At 40.8% G+C, this 25,424-nt stretch overlaps 1 protein-coding gene and 1 pseudogene across 6 annotated transcripts in view; both read left to right on the top strand.

The window, feature by feature from the left end:
* Positions 1–25,424, top strand: part of ELAVL4 (ELAV like RNA binding protein 4) — a 144,785-nt gene that overhangs the window by 85,748 nt on the left and 33,613 nt on the right. For 5 of the 6 annotated variants that reach the window (XM_045979531.1, XM_045979539.1, XM_045979556.1 and 2 more), the window contains exon 2: positions 6,519–6,759. In XM_045979531.1, coding sequence (XP_045835487.1) covers positions 6,519–6,759 — 241 coding nt within the window. Of the gene's footprint in view, positions 1–3,476; positions 3,527–6,518; positions 6,760–25,424 lie in introns of all 6 variants that reach the window. The other variant, XM_045979546.1, reaches the window with a different exon arrangement.
* LOC123925930 lies at positions 23,697–24,080 on the top strand (annotated as a pseudogene).

Here is a 25,424-nt window from a genome sequence, read left to right as displayed (position 1 = left end):
CCTTGTCAAGACTGAGGGGCAGAGGGAGCTGTGAGAAATTCATTTCACCATGAGAAATTCATGGTGAAAGAAATATTAAAGGAGGCTTTAAATAGATTTTCGGAATTTTATAGTGGTCTTTGCCTAATACACTTAAAGCACCTTTTGGCCGCAGGACATGCTTGCTCTCTGCTCTGACGTGTAGAACCTTCAGCAGTCAATATTTGTTTGGTTAATGAATTAATGAATTCTGAGAACAAGAAATTATATGAAAAGAATGATTTGGGGAGGAGGGGAAGTTTTGGCTCTTTGATTGTATTGCTACTCTTAGAATCAACTGGAGGATTTCAATCTGGAGACGAAGGATTGCCATTTAGTGTATGTAAAATATGTGTGTGCATTTTTCTGGTGAGAATGAGCAAAGACATTCCACAGGTTCTCAAGGGGGTCCTTGTCAGCTGAAGATACAGCCCCTCCTCTTGAATGAATGCCTCTTAAAATCTATATTTGAAATAATATCTAAATGTATCCTGGCATATATCTAAATTTATACTGGTACTCAGTAAGTGTTCTGTCCTCTTCTGTTATATGTAAAATTGGGATAACTTTCACACCTTTTGGCTTGTGCTTTACAGGGTTGTTTGAAGGATGTAGTGAACTATTAAGCATGCAAGGGCCTTCATTCATTCACTGGTCCTTAATCCAAACCTATCAATCATCAGGCCCTGTTCTACATGCAGAAGATGCTATAATAAACAAAACAGATGTGGTCTCTGTGCTATGGAGCTCAGAGTTCAGGTCATCATTTTTGTGACCTGTAAAGTGACAGATTCCGTAAGTTATGGAGATAGACATGTCTCTGCATGTCTGTTCAAGTACATTTTTATGATGGCCAACCCTCACTGTCTCCTTCCAGAAAAGGAAAAGTAAACCCTCATCTAAATGTCCATGTCTGCACTGTACGCTGTCACTATACTCTTGTGTACTCTTGCATAGAGCTGGGCTGAAATTCCCACTTCCTTCTCTAACTGGCAGTGTCACCCTGAGCAAGTCATTTCCCCTTTCTTTTCCTCAGTTGCCTCCTCATTAAAATTATGGCATTAGGCTCTGTGGTCCCTAATGTTCTCTGATATCTGTCTTGCATCTACATCATGAACTCAGTGAGGGCCAGCTCTTTGTCTTTGTTGTCTCCGTATCCTGAGGGCCCCGCACAAGTGCTTGGCATTCTGGGGCTCTATCTCCATTCATCTAACATTCCCAGATCTAGCCAGAATGTAAATAAACCTATTTTTTTAATGTGCATTTGACCTGACAAGTCCAAGAAATAGTGTAGCAGATGCCTTGGGTGGACAATAATAAGAGGTGGGATTGAACAGATAATTAGGGATATCAGGAAGGACCCAGGATTGTGGTGATGGAGATGTTATCAAGAACTGGTTTTTTTTCAGTAGCACCCTAAGAAAGAGGCTGAGCCCAGCCCCTGCTTCTTACCTCCCTCCACAGAGATTAATGACCCTGAGTGGTGATCCAGCAGCTGCATGTGTGAGGCCTTCCCTCTTGCTTTTGTTGTATATTTTGCTGGGAAAAAAAAAAAATTGGTGGGAGGGGTGAGGTTAATGCGCTGAGTGTGAGTAATTAGTCATTCAAACCATTGACATTTACAATGACAGGATTTGAGTGCCTACGTTATTGTGCACTGCTCTAATAGTTTATCCCTGAAATTTTCTGCCTGTATAATGTTTCTTAAAATATATCACAGGAACATAAAAGATTTAATGCAGTGCTTTGTACAACCATTAGAGTTTGACGTCAACTGAACCTCCTCAGTGCTCTATCCTGGATGCTCACTGTAATTCTGTTCTTAATTATGCCATTCAGAGGAGAGAAGGAGGGCAAGTCAGGGGTTTGGAACCTGGTCAGCTGCAAAGTCGGCCATGTGACCCACACAGACTGTTTCATGAAAGTGCATAGGCACACTTGAGTAACTGATATATTTATTTGCAATGAAAATTGTGCTGTTAGAATATCAAAAGCCTGGGAAAGGAAGTGTTCTGATCTTGCTGAGCCAGCCTCTGTGCTTATTGGAGGGTATGGTTTACCTCTGGTTTGCTTCCCACATTGAGATTACAGGTGTCTTCTCTTTACAATGTATCATGTAACCTTAAAATATTATAGTTTCATTTTCTTGGGTTTGATATCATTAGATCTTGGCAATTTCTCTTATTTTCCAAGTATGTTTTAAAATCCTCTTGATTCATTTGTGTGTCACATTTCATTCTGACATTTTACATTTGTGATTCTTTTTTTAAGCCTGTCTTGTATCCTGGGATGCCCCATTAAGACCAATGAGGGGTCTCATTACATGATGTATATTAACACATTTGCAAGTGTTTCTCGGCTTTAGTACATTTTTATTGAGCAAACTCAGTGTGCATGTGTGTATTTTCATCAGTTCTTTCTGAATACACAAAACGATAACTGTAGAATGTGTTCAAGGCAAAGAGAGCTCCCCTCCAATAAGCCAAGAATGACTTGACCTAATTTATAGGTTTGGTTGGTTGAAGTAGCTCAGTACCGAACACTGCATCTCATGGATCATTCTTTTCAGAGGTTTGGGCCCAATTAGGGTTCAGATGGGGCTACAGATGGGGCTCAACTCCAGGAGTCAGCATAATTTAGGAAATCCGCATAAGATGTAATGAGATGAAAGCTGGCTGGGGAACTGAAATTACCTTGCTGCAGACTTGGTACTTCCTAGGCTTCTCTGGAGCAGAGAGACCTGTGAGATGTTCACATGGATGAGGGCTGGCTTCCGCAACACACGTCTGTGAGGCAGGCATCCAGTGAACGAAAAAGATGAACCCGGCTCTCAGGTGACCTTTAATTGTCATGGTCCCATAAAATCTCAGCACACTTAAGTATGATTTACATTCTTCTTCATACTCCACCATTAATGTCCCAAAAGCTGCCTCAGTGCAGGATATTTTCTAGGTGATTGTGGGGCAGACTTAACAAGGGTAACCTGAGAAAGATGAAGAGCCGGGAATGTGTTCCCGAGATTGTGGGGCTGGCTTGTTTGCCACTACGTCAAAAGGTAGCAGTGCGTAGCCCTGTGGTTCTGCCAGCCCCACCTCCTGAACTGGATAAAGTCTGTTTTTAAGTTCCTTATCAAGTTGGCAGTGTTCCTTGTGTTTGTTGCCTGGACACCTGACTGAGTGAAGCAGTGAGACAATACTGCAAATGGAGACGCTGCTCAGACCCAGGAGGCCCAACGGTGGGGCAGAGCAGAAACCTGCCTCCCCACCAGGAGTTGTGATGATGCTCTACGACATCATCTCCATTAGCATGTGCCTCCCTTGGGCACATCTCCCTCGTGTTTTCCTGGACAGAGCAGCAAAATAGGCTTTGTTTGGATACAGCTTCTATCAGTGCTGAGAAGAGCTTGATTTAAGATTCTTCTCAGAAACCCTTTGTTTTCTCCTTGCTGTCTGGACCAGCCTTCCAGAATCTCACAGTTGACCTGAATCCAAGAAGTTCTGATGATGTGGTAAGCAGAGCCACTTAAGTTACTTACATGATGATAAAGAATCTTAGAAGCTCCTCACCTTCCTCAGTCTGCCTTATTCCCCTGACTCCTCTTGAGACTTCTTTTTTTGTTTGTTTGTTTCATTTCCCATTTGTGATCATTCAGAAAAGGAAACAATTAGAGGAACACCTACATAGGGCATGATGAAGAATAATAGTTGTAATGCCTCCAGGCATTCATTCTGAAGAGAAACCTGCACGTGAGGCTTTATTCCAATTTACAAAGAGGAAACTGAGGTAGAATATTCAAGTCACCTGCCTGAGATTACATAGCTAATAAGTGGTGGGACTACAGTCTTTTTTTTTTTTTTAAGATTTTATTTATTTATTTGACAGAGAGCGATCACAAGTAGGCAGAGAGGCAGGCAGAGAGAGGAGGAAACAGGCTCCCGCTGAGCAGAGAGCCCGATGCGGGGCTCAATCCCAGGACCCTGGGATCATGACCTGAGCCGAAGGCAGAGGCTTCAACCCACTGAGCCACCCAGGCGCCCCAGGACTACAGTCTTAAGTCATTTGCTGCCGTGATTAAAAACTTACTCCTTTTTTACTTTATCACTTCTGCTTCAGTGTAAAATAAGCAAAAAACCCACCAGAATAACCCCCCCCAAATCTCTGAGTATTGATGAGGTTGTGCAGCAACTGAAACTTTGATACGCTGCTGGTGGGAGTGTAAGTTGGTGCCACCATTTAAAAAAGATACTGACAGTGTCTACTGCACAGAACATACATATAATCTGACCTGAAAATAGATTCCCAGGAGTACTCCCAACAGAAATATGTGTGTATGTAAATCATGAGACACGCTCAGAGCAGCATTATCTATAATAGTTAAAAACCAAAAACAACTGAAATGTTTATCAACAGAAGTGGTAAATAAAATGTGATAGTTTCATAATTTCCCAAAGGAATTCCCTACAGCAGCGGAGAAGTAAAACCTACCACTATATCTGATGACATGATGACACCCAGACATAATGTGTGAAAAGACATAAAAGAGTACATATTGTGTGATTCCATGTATATAAAGTTCAAAAGCAGATAAAACTAATTTATGGATTATAAGTCAGTTACCTTGGGTGGGGTGGTGAGAATGATGGAGGTAGGGACACAAAGTCTTCTGGGATGCTCGTCATGTTCTATATCATGGTCTGAAGGTGAACACTCAGGTGTGAATCGTGGTCTCTTTGTAAATATTCTTTTGAGTTGTACCCTTAAGGTTTACATGCTTAAGTACATGTATATGAAAGTGCTTGTCCCCCCCAAAATTCTCTCAGCAGCCAAATGGTGATAATAATGGAAGATGCTAGTTGTCAGATGTCTGCTAAACCTTGCTTTCCACATCTATGAGATGTAGAGAATATTACGATATGCCTCATTGCCTTCTTGTGAGGACTCAGTGAGAGAAGTCACATCAGACGACTGGTAGAGTGACTTTAATAAATATCAATAATGGCGAATTACATTCCCGCCACTATTCACGTGCTTTCTATACCTCATGTCACCTCCTTGCTAGGCAGGTGGCATTGTTCCCATTTTTCAAATGGGAAAACTAAGGCTTCTAGAGTTTCAGTCACTTCCCCCAAGGTCACACAGCTGGTGAATGGCAGAGCATGATTCCATTTCCAAAGAACTGGTCAAGGTCAGAGGCGACAGAAGTTCTATCATGAAGGACAAATAAGAGATGTGATAGAGTGCAGAAGTGAGACTGCTGGGCTGCATTTGGGGCCAGGGAACCTGGGTGCAGGCCCAGATTCTGCCCCAGTTTCCCATGATGACAGAATTCACTGGATGTCTCTGGAATTCATCTCAAACATGAGAGTTTTGAACTAGATTTTATTTCCTTAAGTGCCTTCTGGCTCTGCAGTTTTGTGATTCTCTATGTTTGTCATGCCACACAGGACCTCTTTATAACCAGGCCCTATGAGCTTACATCCGTTTTTCATATAGAATGTATTATGTATTCTAGCTTTATCTTCTCCGTACTTTCCCTGAATCCCATCCTGTAAAGCAGGGCTAATTGCTCCTCTCCTGTATGCCCACAGTCCTCCTGGGAACCATTTACCTGTCTGTGTCCTCAGTAGGCTGTAAGCTCCTTGAGGGTAGAGACTGAGATTTATTCATCTCTTTTTTTCCCATGCATGCTCCCTGGAATAGTTCACACATTTGTGGAAATCTTTGTTTAATTAACTATTTGAATCCAAATGTAATTTAAATTTAAACTATTTACTTTTCGAGTAAAGTGTGAGAGAATAGCCTTGGGCTGTGCTGAACCTAAGGTAGGACCTACAGAGAGCTCTACCTTTATGTCTTTCATTTTATTTGAGGTCCAGGAGAAATAGTCACAGAGTGGCTAAGGAGAAAAATCATTAGATGACTTTGTAGCTCCCCAGCATGTGCTTATGAAATCTGAAGTTCGATCAGTGCTTAAGCATCGGTGAAAATCTAAACCCTCCCCATAGGGAACGGCCCCACTTAATTTAATGTCATTTTACTTTATGAGATAGTTAATAAACAGGTACTGTATTTGATCTTGTGAGCATAGCCCTCTATATTTAGTTTTTCAGCTTTAATGGAACTATAATTTTAATCATGATTATTACTTTACATTTTAATTATAATTTGGTGTGGCTTAAGTATACATTTCTGAGAGTGATTGTGTAATGAAAACAGGAATTAGCTTTTCATTAACAAAATAATGGGAGAGTTCCCACTGCATTCTAGTCTGTGTTCAAAATCCATGGGCTGGCCTAAAAATAGCAAGGGGAGTTTAACATTTTGGTTAAAAACATGCTTCTAAATTGGCTGTGTTCACAACCCAGTCTCTTTTGCTCCATCTTGCTTTATCTTGTTCTCTTTCTTTTCAAAACATAAAATAAAATAAAATCTTGAAAGAGACTTTACTTGTGTCTTTAAATTTCATGAGGCTTATTTTTATTATTTTTATTTTTATTTAGATAATTAGCACCATGGAGCCACAGGTGTCAAATGGCCCGACATCCAATACAAGCAATGGACCCTCCAGCAACAATAGAAACTGTCCTTCTCCCATGCAGACAGGGGCAGCCACAGATGACAGCAAAACCAACCTCATAGTCAACTATTTACCCCAGAACATGACCCAGGAGGAATTCAGGAGTCTCTTTGGGAGCATTGGTGAAATAGAATCCTGCAAACTCGTGAGAGACAAAATTACAGGTATGCTCTTCTTCAATATTCAAGGCTTAGGCTTAGTAGCTGCGTTGTTCCATTAGATGTTCAGAACTTAGCAGAAATGCACACAGATGGTGAATGCATCTGAGTGTCTGCAGTGTGTATCCTGCATTCAAGGACGGCATGGGTACACAGTCATAAACTCACCCATGCGTGTACTCTGCATAAAACCAGATTGCAGATTGGGAAGCAGATGAGGATGTTGGAACTTCCTTGAGCTTTACTTTTTGTGAAATAACCCTTTGGTTTTATCCCCTTTTATTCTGAATCAGCCACCCTTCCCTTTGTTCTATAGTTCTCCATTCTGCCCTCTGTCCTCCACACTAGTTTTTATCTCTTCCTTTCTTCTCAAGCATTTGGTTTGTGTGTGTCCAGTGTTCTCCCATGTGTCTGAGACAGTGTTTTAAAGGGGGGCCATGGTGAACTTTGGAAGGAGATCACAACAGTCCATTGTCCCTGGGGAGAGATAGTCTCTAAGGAGAGCAGCTTATTCTGGAATAAAACTACTCTGCAGGAAGAAGGAAAAGCTTAATGAGGATCTGCAGTTGAGGTATTTTATTTCATTTCATTTGGTTTGGTTTTGAAGATACTCTTTGAGAAGGCAGAGACTTTTTACTGGAAAGTAAAACAATACCCGATCAACTTCAGTACTTGAAATTTTTAGCTTCTGATTCTCTTCCAAATCGACAACTGTTTGTTGAGGACCTCATGTTTGCCAGACACTATAATTCTTTGTGGTAACGTTTCCATGTAATCTTTTTGGAAGTGAGAATATTTCCTCAGATGACTGACGGCTACATCACAACGGCAATGCAGCCGCTGCGCCATGGCGCTCCGCTCCCAAAATCATTCGCCCTCAATTGAGTATTTGGTGTTTTCCAGGACTGACTTTTGTTTCCCTTTTGCCGGGCAGATTAGGTGACAAGCAACTGGCCTATCTTAGAAAAAGGAAGATACATCGGCTTGATTTTCAGTAGGGGAATCCGTGTGTGTTGCTCTGTGTGTTCCCCAGTTCTTCTGCTTCACATGCAAATCCGTCTCCCATATAAATTAAATTACTTTGCAAAATCATAAAACTAAAATGACTGTAGGAAATAAAAGTCACATAACCCTCCAAACATAATTTCCTCATCTACAAAGTTGGAAAAGAATATTGATCTCAAAGGGCTTATTGTGAGGCTGAAATGAGAGACTGGATATATACAGGACTACCTAGCATGGTTCCTTGTGCCCAGTGGTCTCTCGGTAAATGGGAGACGTTATTATTACAGATACAGGTAGTAGGTTACAAGGAGAGCGGCTGAACAGAGACATTTTACCAAGGTTTCCAAATAGGGCCAGGGCTTAGAGGATCTTATCTGAGTACGCTGGATCATCCATCCTTTAACAGAATTGCCTGCGCTCTCAGAAAGCCAATGTTTAGATTTCTGAATAATCTTTATATAATAGGATGATAATTCAAACAAAATTAAAACCAGTTAACCATATGATTCTTCCTCCCACTCCTGTATAGAAAATGTATTTTTGGTGGAGCCTTACCTCCTAAATAGGGACTCTGCCAGCTATGTTAGTGAATGTTATTAATCACCTTTTCAAAAGAATTCCCTTAGAACTGTAGTGAGATTTTTGAAAAGTACTGATTCATGGTGTTGTTCCTTGTTTTCTAAAGACACATGTTTAAACAAGCAGATTCCTTTACTGAAAGAATGCTAATTTGGTAGTTCACCGAGTGGATTTGAATAGGAGTGACAGCTTCGAAGACAGCCTTTAATTTGGTATACAAAACCAAAATTGTCAACTTTGGTTTGTTTAGCACCCTCTCCAGCACAAGCAGAGACATACAGTAGCATCTGAGCTTAAAGAAGAAGCTTATGGGTTGAAAGCAGAACTATAATTCAGGCATAAATTTATAATTATGCATTTTTTAAATTTCAGGCAAAAAAATATTTTTTTATTTGCAGAGAACTTATGGGAACGAGGCAAGGAAATATAGAGAGACCAGAGATATTTGCCCTCATTTGGTAGCAGTGTTTAATAAAAGTAGAACTTGTGGTTGTAAAGAGCGCTTATTAAATTCTTCATTTACACTACCTAATTAATTCTAGCATTTTAAATTAACAGTGAAACTGGTCCCTGCTGTACCATTCCATAGATGCAGCATATTTCCTCCATCCACCAGTTGTTCAGGTCTAATTGACTACACTAAAAGTCAGAGAAGGAGGGAGAGATGGGGCTGTGGGGAGGTGGGGAAAGAGTGAGACTTGCTCTAAATGGAAGACCCTCCGAGGCCTACATTTGGTGGTAAGTGATAACACAGGCTGGGAGAAGTGAGGTGTAACGCCAGCCACGTTGAAAGGCTGCTGCTGGTGGTTCAGAAGTCAGGGTGAATGACATCATAGGTATTTTTGTTGCCCTGATTTTTAACATCCCAGTCCCCACTTTTCCTCCAACACCTCCTACAGATCTCAATACATCTCGATCCTGTGAAGTTTACAAGGAGTTCTAAATATCTAGTGGGAGGATTGGGGGGTGGGAAGTGGAGAAGAGATAAGAATTCAAGATTAAGATTTTCCAGCCCCAGCCACACCCCAAGAGAATGGATTCCCTTAGAAGGTACTGGCTTGTCAAATTAAGAGAAAGAGAAACACTGAGGGAAGAGAAGGAGAGAGAAACTTGTTGTGGATGGCGTCACACATAGACTAGGTTCCCTCCTGGCTGTGGGTCGTCAATGAATGCTCCATTTGAGAACACATAGAGGGAATTTGGGCATGGACTTAAATGTTTGGTGCTGAGGACATGATTGCTATCATTTATCAAGTAGTTAGTCTATGCTAGGTACTTGCTAAGCGCTGAACATACCTTATTTGATGTAACACAGAGAACAACCTCCATCTTCTCAGATGAGGACACTGAAACTGTGTGAGGTCAAGTAACTTCTCCCAGCAGCACAGGTATTACCAGGTGGTGGAGCTGGGGTTCACCCCCAGACTGCAAAAGCATGATCTTATGGGGAGGTATGAGCAGGATGCCCCTGCCGGTGTTGAGTGAAGACCCCTGCCTAAGCCTCACCCCATAACCCAGTGAAACATTGTGAGCATCTGAGTAGCAGTTGCTGGCCACCCTCTGGAATTCTACCTAATGCACCACGGCTTTCAACTAGACTCCTGTGTAGAACAGGAGGCAAAGATAACAATATTTATCATCCTCTGGGGATACAACTCAGCCTTCAGAGTAGAACCAAATTTACTGAAAGTGCCAGGTTTGAGATTCTGTTATAGTGCTTTTGGACATCTCTGTTACTTATCTTCTCAGAGATATTAGATTTTTCTGTTTCCAATTGGGAAAGGACACTTACCAGGATAATCTAGGTATCAGGGAGAGAAAACATGTCTCCCAAGTTGCTTTTGTGTGCAGCTGCAGACATGTGGTGGTACCGGAAACCATGTTCTTCCTTTTTCTCCTGCATCCACCTGCAGGCTCTGCTGCTGGAGAGAAAAGGAAGTGTGGTACGTGGTCCACAAGCTTTTGTGCAACCTAGAAACAGGCAAGAAAACATCAAACTCCTGGTAGAAATTATGTTATTCCCATGAACTGCAGAGAACGGAATTAGTTTCTAATTTTTAATCTTGTTGCCTTTTTGTTTGTTTGTTTGTTTTTTAACCTTTGAGATTGCATTACAGATGCTCAGTATTTTAGGGGAGGAAACATGGCTCAGGCAGGATATAGTTAGGTGGCTCAGGGAATGTTTTAAAGCCAGCAGAGCTGGAATGCTAAATTACATTTTAATAATAATAATTTTTAATAATTTACCATCACCCCTCTCCAAAAGGAATAGAAAAAGAAGAAAAAAAAGTAACAAAAAAAAACCCAGAAATTAATCAGTGTACAACAACAAATGGTTTGATCTACCTATCTAGATTGTATGATTATTTGCATCATAGCGATCAAAAAGAATTATATTCTTTCACTTGATGTTACTCTTCATGTGCCTATGCAGTGTAGTTTTTTATCCATTTCAGGCAAGTAAGAGCTCTGAAGGGAGAGTTTTAAAGACAGAGTTGTTCAAACTGAACGTTATCCACGATAAAGCTGAATATATGGAGTGACCTGGGTCTGGAACAGACTGTAAGGACTGTAGGTGGTTGATAAAGGGTGAGGTCTGTGTTAGCTGGAGCTGCTGGGAGAGGTTTGAAAGATAGGGTTAGGATTTAGGTAGAGGGAAGAAAACCAGAGGTATAGTGCTTAAAATTCCAGTCTCAGAACAAAAAACGTTTTTATTCTTTCATGTGTTGGACACAGGAAGTAGAGCTGGGTCATACCCCTTTGGAAACAGCAATCTAAGATAAAGCAGCATTGCCAGATGAAGTTAAGCATACCAAAGAATGAAGCTGGTTAGAGTGACATCCCAATGGGCAAAGAATATTTCCTAAACCTCACCGTTAGACCAGTCTTTCATTTTTCTTTTCTTTCTAACACGTGTCTTTGGCTTAGCTAATTTATCATTCAGTGGAAAAAGCAGAACAAGGCAAAAAGACCCTTCACTACTGTGGACATCAGGGTGAATAATGCTTTGCCACCACTCTTATATCTGGAATCACAACTCTGGTTAAAGGAACCAACTCAGTTTTGATTTGGTGACCCTGGGTAACTTCTGTTCTTTCTCAGATTTGTGAAAATGCTATTAATCCCATGTGTTCCTCTCAGTAGGTGACATGTAGAACATGTAGACATGTAGAACATGGAACAGCAGTGGGGGGTGGGAAGGTGTGGTAGGGTACCAGCACACACAATGCATTGCATGGAATACATTCTCTTGAATTGAAGATGGAAAGGAGAGTGAGGGCTATGGATTGCTTTAGGTTACCTCATATACTTTCAAGGAACTGGACAGACTTATAGGACAGTATGAGAATTTGATTGACTTATTTACTTATTTGATTGATTTGATTTACTTCTGAGGTAACTTTATAAAACAATAAAAGACCCTGAAAAATTCTAAAATATGGAAGTGCTTTTAATTCACTCCTAAAATGTGAATTCAACCCTAAAGTGAGTTATTGGCATACTTTCTTACATCAACTAGCAAAGGCAAATAAAAATTTGCATTTGGAAACAGCTTTTTTATGTTTGTGTGTGCCTTATGTGTGTTCTGGGCACTATATTAGATGCTTTAAGCATAGTAGCTCATTTAAATAGTAAATTGAGATTTCTTGGAGACTCATGATAATAGCTAATGTTTATTGTGCACTTACTATGTGCTAAGCATTGTGCTGAGATCAGTAGATGGAATTTCATGTAGTCCTCAAGACAGTTATTTCACAGATGAAAAAACTTGGATTTAGGAATGATTAAGTAATTAGTCCAAGGTGACTTAGCTTCCAAGAAGGGGAGTTGGGACTTGAACCCAGGTCTGTATGACAAATTATGAGATGTCCAATTTATAGTTTATCTCTGGCAGTTTCTCTAAAAATACTCAACTGACTTCTCCCCTTTACAAACCAACTCAGCTTTTTTCACCTAGGGAATGAAAACTTTTAGTTCAGGGAAAATCTAATTAGAGTTCAAAATCTTTTGTTTTGGAAAAGAGTATACTATGCATTAAAAAAAAAATAATAAGTACCAGTGGTTTTTTTTAATTAAGCAGGTCACTGCTTACCTGAACGAGGAAGAACAGATTTAAGAGTGGCTTTTAACTTCAGATTTTCTTTCTTCACAAAATACTCTTCACTGTGTTCGCCTTTTCTTTCTTTTGCAAACCCTGTATTAAAATGGATGCTGCCTTAAAGTTAAGCATAGTTAAAACCCAACCTCAATTATGCATAATCCAAGAAAATCCCAAGATATTGATTAGCTAAATGAACTTTTTTATACGCACGTCAGAGGGATATCCATTAGTGATAGGAAGGGTAGAGGAAGTAATAGCATTTATCAGCACATTTTGTTGCTGACTTGGAAAATGTGCTTGGTACAGTGCAATGTGTCTCTTGAGTTCAGAGGAAAATCAGGCAGATTTGCATCTGTCATTTTATTTATCACCTCCCTGCAGTCATCTTATATGTATTCCACAAAGAAGAATGAAAGAATTTTGATTTGATGACTTGGGGAGGGAAATGGATTATTGTTGGGGTGAATGGAAAGCAGTTATGGAGAAGATTTGGCAGCCTAGTGGGGTTACACAATGGGAGAATAGGGGTCTCTCTTATTAAGGGGAACTTGGAAAATGTCAGAATGTTAAGCGCAGACAGTAAACCATGTAATTATTTAATCTTACACACCCATCAGGGGCAATCAGAGACCTCCCATCCTTTCTAATTAGGATAAGTTGGCAAAGTGGAGCTGTGAGGTTTAGAATTTGTACAGGTACATTCTGCTTCTTTCTACATAATTCTTTTCCCAGGATGGTAGTAGTCAGGATTACGGACCAGGTATGGTTTCCTTTTGCCCCCTGGCTGTCTTCCCCTTCATCTTCCTTTCCATATCAGATGGTTCTGCCCTCCTTCCAAACTCAGATAACCATAGGAAAGTATTCTCATATCCCAGGAGAGTTGTCTCAAAGGATTTTTTACCTAGGATGTGAATCAGGCCTGGGTATTTTAAGGATTTTCTATTTCTGTACTTTAGCTGACTATTTGGTTCGTAGGACCAATTCCCTGTTCACCCAGCCTCTTCTCCTTCCCCCAGTACATACATAGACACACCCCACACACAATCCCTCCTCCACCCCACTCCCCTTCTCTGTGTGACCTGGCTGATTGAGACTAGGAACTAAGGAAGAAGGTAATAATGTCAAGCTGAAATTTCCACACATTATCTAAAAATGTAATTCATCAGCTTCAGGGTAGGAGGAAAGTGCTTTCTGAAATGTGTTAATGGGAAATTCATTTTTTTCTTGTCTTCTGGGAGGTGTGGCAGGGTGATTTCTCTTTTCAGTCTGCCTTCCCCCACCCCATTCCACATCTCCCTTACTGCTCTTAACTGATGAACTCTGTATCTGTGTTTATTCCTTGTAAGAACTAAAGATCTTTAAGTTGCCTTTTTATTTTTTCTGCAGTCCCCAAATTGAGCTTTGATGGGAGAAGATATTTCTAGTTTGGAGAGAAGATAAAATTCAGATGGAGACCATATATTTATATAAGGCTTTTACATTTGTAAAACATTTTCAATCAGCCAACAGTATTTATTTAGTGTCTGTCTCTCAGACCAAATAAATATTATTCCCTTTCCCTCTCGTCTCTTAAATTCTGTATCAGGGTCTGTGAGGAAGCCAGAGAGGATAAGACCTAGTTTGTGCCCACATGTTGCTGCTAGCAGGGCAGTGATGGGGGAAGCCAGGAAAAATTATGGGGCCCTGCGGCAGCCTACAGTTCTGGAAGGGGCTGGGATGCACATCACTGCACATCCACCTTTGCTGTTTTATGGAGGGTTTTGTTTTGTTTTGTTTTGTTTTTCACCAAGGTCCAAACTCACCCTCCCTGACCCCGGCTATTAATTTCATTAGCACAGGAAGACTCCTAATAATACAGTGAAGTTGAAGTTTTGATGGAATGCCTGCTATGTGTCAGCTACAGGGTTAGACATATTATTCTATGTCTGTTGAAGCTTTATGTCAGTTATGGATGATCAGTGGTATTATCCCCATTTTATAGATAAGGAAGCCAAGATTTAGAATCTGTTAGCTGGAGAGTGGGGTTAGATCTGTCTGACTGAAAGTCTATGGTCTTTCTCTTATCTTATCACTCTGCCTCTGGTGAATGAATATGAAGACATCAGCTATGAGTGTTCAAAGAAGAAAAAAAAGACAGTGGGCTGGGGATCTCAGAACAAGTGTCAAGTAGGAGTGAGCCTTGATCTTGGTAGAGAGTAGGTTGTGGGAGACGAGTCCATGAAGAGGAAGCAGCTGAGCCAAGTTTCAGAGACCTCTTCAAGGGGTAGTGAATGGAACAGCCAGGACTATTCTGTGGGTAAGTGTTAGTGCCCCCTTTGTGCTGATGAAATAACTGAAGCTCAGACAGGGTTTAAGTATGTTAAGTAAGTTATCCAAGGTCACAGCTAATAAGCAGTGGAGCTGAGATTTGAACCCAAGTTTGTCAGACTCCAAAGTCTGTGTTTTTCTACTTTACTAATAAATAAGCTGACCTAACACAGAAGGAGGTGGGCAATTTGCAGACTCCCCATGGCGTCTATGATTTGAGAACCACCATTTATCTTGCTGAGGTCAGGTACCTGTTCTCTCAGTGACTCTGTTTCCACCTCCTTCAGTTTCTAGCTGACCTCTGAGTATGGATTTCTGCTTGGCCCTTGTTTTGTGGTTGTATGTCCGGTGATCTGTGAGGTCCCATTACCATTAAGTGGATACAGCTACTTAGGGTAATTACTCTAATTCCTATGGCTGCTAATGGAATTTCTCATCACAAACATCTTGAATCAGATTAAGTCATTTTATTGGTCGTATGGCATAAAATGTACACTTAATAATCCCCAATATTTGCCATTTGTGTTTGTTTTCAAAAGCTTTTACTTTTAGTCCTTCTCTGACCCTTTTGAAATAGCCAATGTGGACTATGTCTATACTTTACAAATGGGGCCAATGCAGCCCAAGAAGACTTGAGTCAAGAGCACTTGGCTTCTTATTTTCCTCTTTCTTCTTCCCTTTTTTCTTTTCTTTGCTTGTTGCCTGTCCTGCCTCCTCTTTTTGCCTTTTTATTTACTTACATGCCATTTGATTGAAAAAGGATTTGAATTGGCTTTATAAGATAATATAGAAAAGAGCTAGAATTAAAATAGTCATGGATTTAAAAAAAAAAAAAAGCAAGGTAGAGTGAAATATGTGTAGAATGAATGGTAAAAGGAGAACCAGAAGGAAAATTAAATTAAACGTGGCTAGGGTACTTGTCCGAGAAGTAACATAGCACCTAGCCCAAGTTTTCTTTACATCAAGGAAATATAGATGGTGACAACCTTGATCCCATTGTTAAGTGTAAGCAGGATCCCAGCTCTGGCCTCCCCTACCCAGATCCCAGCCCTGCCCTCTTTCCCCCACACTCACAGTTAGCCCACAGAAACCTCTGTGGAGACACTTGCCAGCTGTATATAATACAGGGTGGGATATGAAGCCTGAAATCACATACATAGTTTCCCTTCCTCATCTTTCTTGCTTGAACCCATGTTGGATTGATTGAATTTTTTTTTTTTTTTTTTTTTTTTTTGACCAGGGCAGGCAGTGACAGAGAGAAGTTGTCTGAGTGGAGTACCTGTTTTCACTGTTTTCATAAATTATGTACCAAAGGGGGTGTTCTGAATTGGGCTTCCGTTCTTGCTGCCCTGAACTGAGGTATAACGAGCTTCTGGGTTTCTTCAGTCTTCCCCATTAGGTCAAACCCTAAGTCTGGACACATAGGCACTTAAGTGCTCTGCTTCCACCTCCCTGGTAAGGGTTCATGCAGTCAGTTCTGGCAGGTTCCCCATTGACCCGGACTCTGAGCTGGATAGCAAACAGAAGAATCAAACATTACTTTCACTTCCCGGGTCCTGATCTGGCAAACTGGAACTGGTCCTCAGCCACCTTTTCTCTTCCCAGTGCCCCTTGCTCGTCAGTGGAACCTTCCCAATGAGACAGACCACAAAGTACACAAAGTACAAAAGAAAGCAAACACTACCCCAGTGTGTCACACTCCCCAAAACACACACACACCACAAATGCTTCCTTGTCAGAAATACCAGACATAGTACAGTGAACTAACCAGCAGATAGATATCAGTGAAAGTCCTACACCATCCCCCAGGTCCCCTCATGCACACGCTGAATAGGTATGTGCCTGGCTTTGAGTTAGTCACTTGGTCCCTGTGTACCTCCATTTTCTCACCACACAGTAAGAAGACAGATCCTTTCCTTACCTTCTTTGCATGGTACTTGGCATTCAAACCATCTGACACAGATGAGGGCACTTGTAAACTGAAGCGATATATAAATGGGAGGGGACCCTTGTGTCTCACAAGCCCTCCTTCTTCTCACCAAGTGCCTACCCCATGGCCAACAGATGGAGAAGGAGAGAAGGAAGGAAAAGTAGATATATTCCTGGTTCAGTCCTCAGTTATGTAATTCCAAGGAGGAAGTAGGAGATACCATATGAGAAGGCAGCAGAGTGGAATGGGACCTCACATTTATTAAGCACCGCTGGATGCCAGTTGCTTTATGCTTGTTAGCTCATTTAATCCTGACCACAATCCCAAGAGGTAATAGCAGCCCTGTTCTTGAGATGAGGAAACCAAAGCTCATGTTGTTTGAAGTGACTGACCACACTGCCTGTGTACCCATGTCTGTCTGACCACATGCTGCTGCCAGTGGGATCAGGAGACCTTCTCAGAGAGGGCTCCTCAAGTTCTTGCTGTTTCATCCTGAATCTTGCTTGTTGCTGTATAGGATGTATTCCAGCAAACCTCAGAAATAGCTGCAGTAATAATGAACAACAGTTTTACTGGTTCTGAAAGATTGTATATGAAAGCCTTCAGTTCAATATTTGAAAATGCCAGGATGATTTCTAGGATTCTTTTTAAAATCAAGCCACCTTTATGAGTGGCAACATGATAAAATGGAAGATTCCACCAAGTTCTCATTCTAGCTATACGACTTTCAGTGGATGGAATTGTTCTGTACCTAAGATTGTTGCACATAAAATGGGGATAATAACACTGGCTCTTTCCACCTTACTGTGTGTCGACACGAGATGAGCTGCTAATGTGTTGGTAAGCCTTTAAAATGCTATACCAATTCAGGATATTACTATGGTCACCTAGAAGATAGGATGTTGTAAGCAGGGGATTTAGGAGGGTAAAGCAAATACTAAGCCCCTTGGGATAAGTTAGTTTTGCTCTCTAGTCTGCTTTCCAGATGTTTTGTTCTGTTATCTACATGCATCTCAACAAAAGCTGATTAACTCTCTCAGACATCAGTGTCTAACTGTTATTAATGCTCAAGCTGATCAAATTACAATGCCACAGATCCTACTTGTGCTGTTAATATTAGATTTTGAATTCCGGTCTATAATGAATGATTTTTCCTCCATGCATTGGAAAAATTGGTTAGCAGGGTTCATAAGAAAGTTTAATTAGCAGGCTGTTTGTGAAAATAGTGGTTGTGAGTCATCACTCAGAATGAACTAACATTTCTCAGCACTGAATTTGTTCTTCTGTTCCTTGAACAGCCACAGAGGATCCTTGTGTTTAGGAAGCTGGTGTCTGCATGCTGCCCACTTGAAATGCCCGTGTAATAAACTAATAACAAAAACAGCCCATTTTAAATCCCAGAGAGGAAGAGGAGGTGTAGGGTATTTGTGTACTTGTGTATTTGTGCATGTGTGTGTGTGTGTGTGTGTTCCCAGGCAATGTCATGCACCTACTGTAATCTGGAACTGTGCTAGGCAGGATAGCCCAGTAATGAAGAGCGACACTGCTTGTGTTCGCATCCCAACCTTACTACTTACTAGCTGTGTAATAGGCAAATTCTTACCCTCTCTGTGCCTCAGTTTTCTCGTTTGTAAAATAGGGAGATTGACAGGATTATTTTGATTATCAATACATACAAAATACTTAGAACAGCACCTGGTGTGTAATGATTTAATTCATACAGCAGTATTGTAAGGTGTAATAATAATTTTATTATTTTACAGGTGAGGGAACAGGCTCAGAAAAGTTAAAAACTTGTCCAAGGTCACACAACTTCCAAGTGTCAGAGCAAGATTGAACCCTTATTTGTTGGTCTGTCTCCTCATCTGCAGTACTATATCGGCTCCCAGAGTCATGTGTCTAGTTAGTTAAGCATAGATAACATGCAGGTGTGCTCCTGTATGTGTACACCCATACATGTGTGCTCCTGCTTGGGTGTCCATGAGCCACATGCAATTATGTTTTGTTTTATCCTTGGGTCTTTGGTTCTCCACATGAAACTCCTTGAGTGACTTCATGCTGACCACTGATACATCATGAGCTAGCGATCAGACCTGTATGACTTGTACCAACATGAAACTACGTCTTCAAATGTCTGATCACCTCCCCGCTATGCATCTCTGTCCTGTGTCTAGATTATTCCAGACACAAGTCTGTGTGATGTCTTCTAAGAAACAGAATCATAAGCTGTTACAGCAAAAAGAGACTTTAGAAGTGCTCTCTGGCTTGGTTTCCTTTTTTTCTGTGAGCCCCTCTGGTATCTCAGGAACTATAGCTCTGACCATGGTCCCAGAACCCCCAACTCAGGGTAAGTATATCCTGAGGCAGTATTCAGTCCTATTTCAAAGAGTAATGGTCATTTGGGAATCTCTTCTGAAAGTCTTTCCCAAAGATGTTTAATAGATGATTTTTTTAAAGATTTTATTTATTTATTTGACAGAGAAAGACACAACAAGAGAGGGAACACAAGCAGGGGGAGTGGAAGAGGAAGAAGCAGGCTCCCCTCTGAGCAGGGAGCCCGATGCGGGGCTCGATCCCAGGACTCTGAGATCATGACCTGAGCTAAAGGCAGATACTTAACGACTGAGCCACCCAGGCACCCCCATAAGATTTTTTTTTTTTAAGAGGTTTCGTGACCAAATGAGATTGGGGGAATGGAAGTGAACCAAGTTAAAACAGGGTTTCTTTTTATCACTCCTTTGAGTCTGTGCTAATGTGCATTATAAATCTTAAAACGAATGGTATAACACATAACCTTTCCCTCGGAACACTTACTCTCCAGCATTTTATGGACTTTTCTTCAAGCCAGGAGGGAGGGATGGAGTTCCATTAGGGATAAGTTTGCAGGTAGAAGGAAAGGGGGCAGTTTGGGACAGTTCTATCTGATGACCTCATTTCTTTTGTTAAGAAGGAGGTGGGGTCCTCTTTTGTACATGGGTGGGCAAGTGGAGGCCTTGGTGTCCTAGAAAAGTCTTACTAGCTCCTAAGAGAAACCGAATGTGGTGCCAGATGGATCCATCTCTTCAGCACCAACGCAGCCCCATCATGCATTAGGCGTTTTTTGTGAAAGTCACTGAATACTGAGCATGTTCTGGGCACGATTTAAATCTTGAATTCATTTGATTTTCTGACTGTCAGGGTGACATTTCATTTTCCATTGCCCAAAAGAGCTGAGCCCTAGAAGGTTTTACCTTTTGTAATTCTCACACACATTCCCGGGCATGCCTTCATTTTCACCTCTCTCAGGTACTCGACTCAGTGTAATGAGGCTGGTCACACTGGCACAGTATAACCATTCCCTGAGGAGCCTTTAGCTTTAAAAAGAAAAAAAAATCAAAGAAGATGGCTTCTCTCCTTAATTCTTACTCTCCAGGCCCATTTCTGCATGAGTCCTTTGTTTTGGGTTTTTATTTCTTGATTTTTGTCTTATTATTTATCTGAAACCTGAATAGCAAGGAAAAGGGGGAATGCACTTTTCTTTATTGTTTCTTTTCTTATTCATGGATCTGGGGAATTTCTCTTTTAACATTTGTTGGAACTGAACATGGTCATGAGCTTCCTGTCTGGCACTTTACTATCAGTGAACTCCTTGATAATAGGGAGGGGGTACTCATCTCTGCATTTCACAAGCTCTTAATGGTAAGTCCAAGGCCAGAGAGTCCCAAGCCCATTTCAGAAATGACATACCGATAAAGATTCTCAAAGTCCTTCTCCAGCTCACATTTGACATACTGGCTTCTCTCTGCACAGACAAGTTATTTATCTCCTTCATCAAGAGCCATGAATTTTCTTTTACTTTGGATAGAGGCAGTTTTAATAGATTTATATTCAGTTAATATTTATGAAGCATCTACCTGTGCCAGGCCCTCGCACATACTTTATCTCATGTAATCTAAATCCCAACATGATATCAGGAGCCTCCACACATGCTTTATACAAAATAGTGTCTGATGGGAGTTTTGGAAGCTGTTGTCTTTAGTGTTAAACACAGCACTTCCTTTCACCCACAGACATTTCACCCACAGACAGTCTCATTTTGCCCAAAGGCTAATTATAGAGTATGTAATTAGTACTAACCTGATAACTTTTTCTACCTCTTCTTCCTTTGTTGCTAGACCGTTGTCTAACATTGGCTGCATTTCTGGAATCACCTGTGGGTGCACGTCCCTTCTGGGTGGCAAGTCTTGTCTGTCTGACATCCAGACCTTTTGTTTTATATGAGAGCAAGCCAACGAAGAATTAAGAATTCTGGTTCATTTCTCTGGCTAGCTGGGAGTTTGCCAAAATCCTCCTCTTTTTGTTTCAACCTCGTTAGAAATATGTTTAAATGTTTGACTATTCTTTCCTGTCTGTAAGAATATTCTGCACATAATGTAATTGAATGCTGCTTCGATTAAGAACTTTTCACTGCCCCAGGGTCATCAGTCTGAACACTTCTCTTTGTGTGATAGATGCTGAGAGTGAGGTGGTTGTCACTGAGGTTTCTATTATCCCTGGCACATTCCCTATTTTTCCCTTTCAGCTTTTTTTTTTTTAAACTAAGTACTTGATACTGGCTTTTTATCTTATGAATTGCCTTTCTTTCCTGAACAGACAGAAGAAAAATAGGGTTCAGATTAGTTTCGTTTTGTCATTTATTGAGGTTTATTATTGAAATATATATATTTGAAGATCTGTCATTTGGAGCAACTTATTTTATAGGACAAACCAAAAGAGGTTAAAAAAAATCCTTTGAGAATTTGTTGGTTGGCTTTCTTTTTGGAATAATGTAATTTTGTAACCGGTCCTTCCTGCTTTGGGAACTGCTGGGAATCATTGTATATACTTTGTGCGTTTCCATGTGCCTTACCCTGGTAACAGAGGCTTTGTTTCACCTTTACTTTAACAGTTTGGTTCTGTATATACTCATGCGTTTGCATGTGCCTACCCCAGTAACAGAAGCTTTGTTTCACCTCTACTGAAACAGTTTGGTTTGTGCTGTCTCTGAAATCAGGAAACTCTATTAAAAGTCTCTATGGACTTTGGAGCCAGATGGACTTGTGTCTTGGCATCTGAGGCCTCTGGACATTGGTCTTTTTTATTGTAAATGGAAGTCATAATGCCAACTTGTAGGATTGTTTTGGGGGTAGATGAGATGCTAGACATGAAGTACTCAGCTAGAACTTGAATGTTCTCATCAAAGATATGAGTAAGTAAATAAATGTATACATATATCAAATCATCACAATGTATACTTTAAATATCTTACAATCTTATTTGTCAGTTATACCTCAATAAAGCTGGGGGTGGGGGAAAGAAACAAAGCACTCAGTAGATTGATTGGCACATGGTAAACACTCAAACAATAAATTTAAAAAAAAATTTTTTTTTTTTAGAGAGAGAGTGGGGAGGGGCAGAAGGAGAGGGAGAGAAAATCTCAAGCAGGTAACACACCCAGAGCAGAGTTGATGCAGGGCTCAAACCATGACCCTGAGATCGTGACCTGAGCCAAAATCCAGAGTCAGACACTTAACTAACTGAGCCACTCATTTGCCCCCCAAAATAACAATTTTTGTTCCTATTTATTCCCTTGGTGAATTTGTTAACTTATTCATCCATTCTACATAGATTTATTGAAAGCCTACTACGTGCCGCACATTGGTCATACCAAGATTAGTAAGATTCATGTTCCTACCCTTAAGGGATTTAGGGTCCACTAAGAAATGCATTCAGTTCATCAACCTTATATTGAATGCCCACTGTGGGACAAGAGCTTTGTTCATTGCCGTTTTGATGCCCCATGATGAGCTCTCAGCTTCTGGGTAAATTACATCTACTTAGGAAGCCAGAATGTAACCTCTAGAGATAACCTAGTACTGGTTCAGTGTAATTTTATATACTTTGGGAATTCAAAATAAGGACGGCTGGGTCCTATCATTTTCAATAGTGTTTGTCATTGGCAGAAAGCAGACACTCAAAATTTCAGATGCCTAAATGATTCCTGGATCTGTGCCAGAGGTCTAGGGGGCATGTCCTATATACATCTAAGCACAGATTCAACTTGGAAGCAGTATTGACAGTTCAGGTTGGTATCAACAATCAGCAGTCTCCTGCAAGTAATGGCTATAAACCAAGGGGCAGGTCTCTCTCCTTGAGGAACAGATGCTCATGCTGTCCTCTCCTGCTATAATGTCCCTCTCTGTCTATTGTGTGGCTATCTGTTATCAATCTTTTTAAATTCGTCTCAGAAATCCCTCTCTCCTTCTAACTGTCATAACACTGAACCATACCCTACTGTCATTATTGATTCATAGGTCTGACTTTCCTTTTAGACCATGACCTCCTTGCTTCTTCTTTGGTCTTCAGTTTTAGAATCTATAGTACAGACTTGAAGATGGTTGATACTAAAGTCCTTTCTAAGACTGTCATTCTGTGATGTACCAGATCCAGGTACAACCAGGTTAGAAGTGGGAATGGGATACTTCGAGGGTATATATTGGAATGAAATGGAAAGAATGAGGACTTGGAGATAGTACTAGAAAACTCAGGCTCCTTCAAAGTCTCAGGCACACTGTGCCATGCATGTCCAGCTAGTGTGCTTAGCATACAAATGAGCACATAGTCCAGAAGCCAGGGCACAGCAAAAAAGTGCATAGGCTCTGGAACCAAATGGTTCTGGCTGCTATTCTGTGGCCAAATAACTTTGGATATGTTATTTCTATTTTGTGGGGCTCAGTTTCCCCTTCTTAAAGTAGGGATAAAAATGCCAAATTCAGAGTTTGTGAAAATTTAAATAATGATGTATAAAAAGTGTTTAGCCCATACTAGGTGCTTAGTAATTATTCTCTATTCTTTTTATTTCTTCAGTTAAAAATCAGGATAAACTGAAACCAGTTGGGAGTGTTGGGTCTAAAATAAATATAATTTAGCTCTTTCCCTGCTGACACCAAGTAGCATAGAGGCAGAGACCTCAAGATTTGGCCCCACCCATAACCCACTGCCATGGCCAAGGAAGGCATTGCTGCTGGAATTATGGACGTTAATACTGCTTTCCAAGAGGTGTTGAAAACTGCCTTCATCCATGATGGCCTAGCAGATGGAATTCACAAAGCTGCCAAAGCCTTAGATAAGCTCCAAGCCCATCTTTGTGGCCTTGCATCCAACTGTGATGAGCCTATGTCTGTCAAGTTGGTGGAGCCCTTTGTCCTGAACACCAAATCCACCTAATGAAGGTTGATGGCAACAAGAAAGTAGGGGAATGGGTAGACCTCTGGGAAACTGATGGAAAAACCCTGCAAAGTGTTTGGTTGCAGTTGTTTGGTGGTTAAGAACTATGGTGAAGAGTCTTAGGCCGAGGATATCACTAAGGAATACTTCAAGAAATGAACAAATGAGAAACTTGGTTCTTGTTCCTCAAATAAATAAGTATAATATAACTTAGAATCTTTGAATCTTACCATTGGAAGGGATCAGTTGATCTTGCTGACTGCTGCCTCATCCCCTGATAAAACATTGATCTGGTCTCTGTTTGCATACTCTAGTCATGGGGCCCTTACCAGCTCCCAAGGCAACCACACCTTATAAATCAGCATTCAAAAGTTCTTCCTTAATACCACCAATACGTGCATGGAGCACTGGCTATGGTACATAAACAATAAATCTTGAAACACTGAAAAAATAAAATTAAAAAAAAGTTCTTCCTTTTATCAAGGCAGAAATCTACTCCCTAACTTTCTTATCTGATCTTTGTTCTCTCCTATGGGGCACCACATGGCAAATTTACCCCTACAGTCCCATGACAGCCTTTCCAATATTAGAATTGGCTCTGAGCACCTCTAGAGTCTTCTCTCCTTCGGACTAAAGACTGAAGGTCATTCAGATGTGTCTCATGGGCTTGGTTCCTCTGGACATGGATAAGACCCGGGTAAAAGTGTTTGTTGCTCTTTCTGGTTGCTTTCTGTTTGGTATATGAGAGTTTGAATTGGTTAAGAGGTTGTAAATGTGTATGTGCATAGATAATATTCATCCATTCAGCCAACAGACATTTACTGGGTATCCAACAATGTCATGGACCCTTTGGTAGGTCCTAGGGGCACAGAGATGAATAAAATATCATCTTGACCTCAAGTAGCCTCCAATCTAGTAAGGAACAGAGTCACATAAAGAGATGGTTTCAAAAAAGATGTTTCAGTAAGAGTATTTACCTGATCTGCAAAGCTATGGGGTTGAGTGTTTTCATACATGTATTATTCAACAGCACCATAGAACCAGTCTGAAAGAACCAGGGCTACCCTTTTCCTCTTTTTAGGCTTTTAATAAGTGCAGTGGTATGTTGCCCTCACATTCGCTCCAACATGCCATGCATGCTCCTGCCTCAGGGCCTTTGCACAGATTTCCTCTGCCTGGGATGCCCTTCCCTCAGATGGGGGGACTAGCTGCTTCCTCTCCCTCAGGTCTCTGCTCTTGTGTCACCTTATCCTTACTTTACCCTCTATTTAAAAAGTTGCAACCCCATCCCCTACACTGTCTTCCCCCTTCTGTGCTTTATATCCTCCCAAGAACTCACCATCATCTGACAAACTTTATATTTTATTTATATTTCTTGTCTTGCTCCATCACCCCCAATCAGAATATACATTCAGTGATGGCAGGAAACAAGTATTTTTGTTCTCTGCTATAATCTCAGTAAATGGAAATATGTCTGGCACATAATAGGTGCTCAATAAATAC

This window comes from Meles meles, chromosome 1, assembly GCF_922984935.1.
Source record: "Meles meles chromosome 1, mMelMel3.1 paternal haplotype, whole genome shotgun sequence".
In the NCBI taxonomy this organism is placed as follows: domain Eukaryota; kingdom Metazoa; phylum Chordata; class Mammalia; order Carnivora; family Mustelidae; genus Meles; species Meles meles.
Note: the sequence above shows the minus strand (reverse complement) of the source record. Positions and strands in the feature narration are given on the sequence as shown.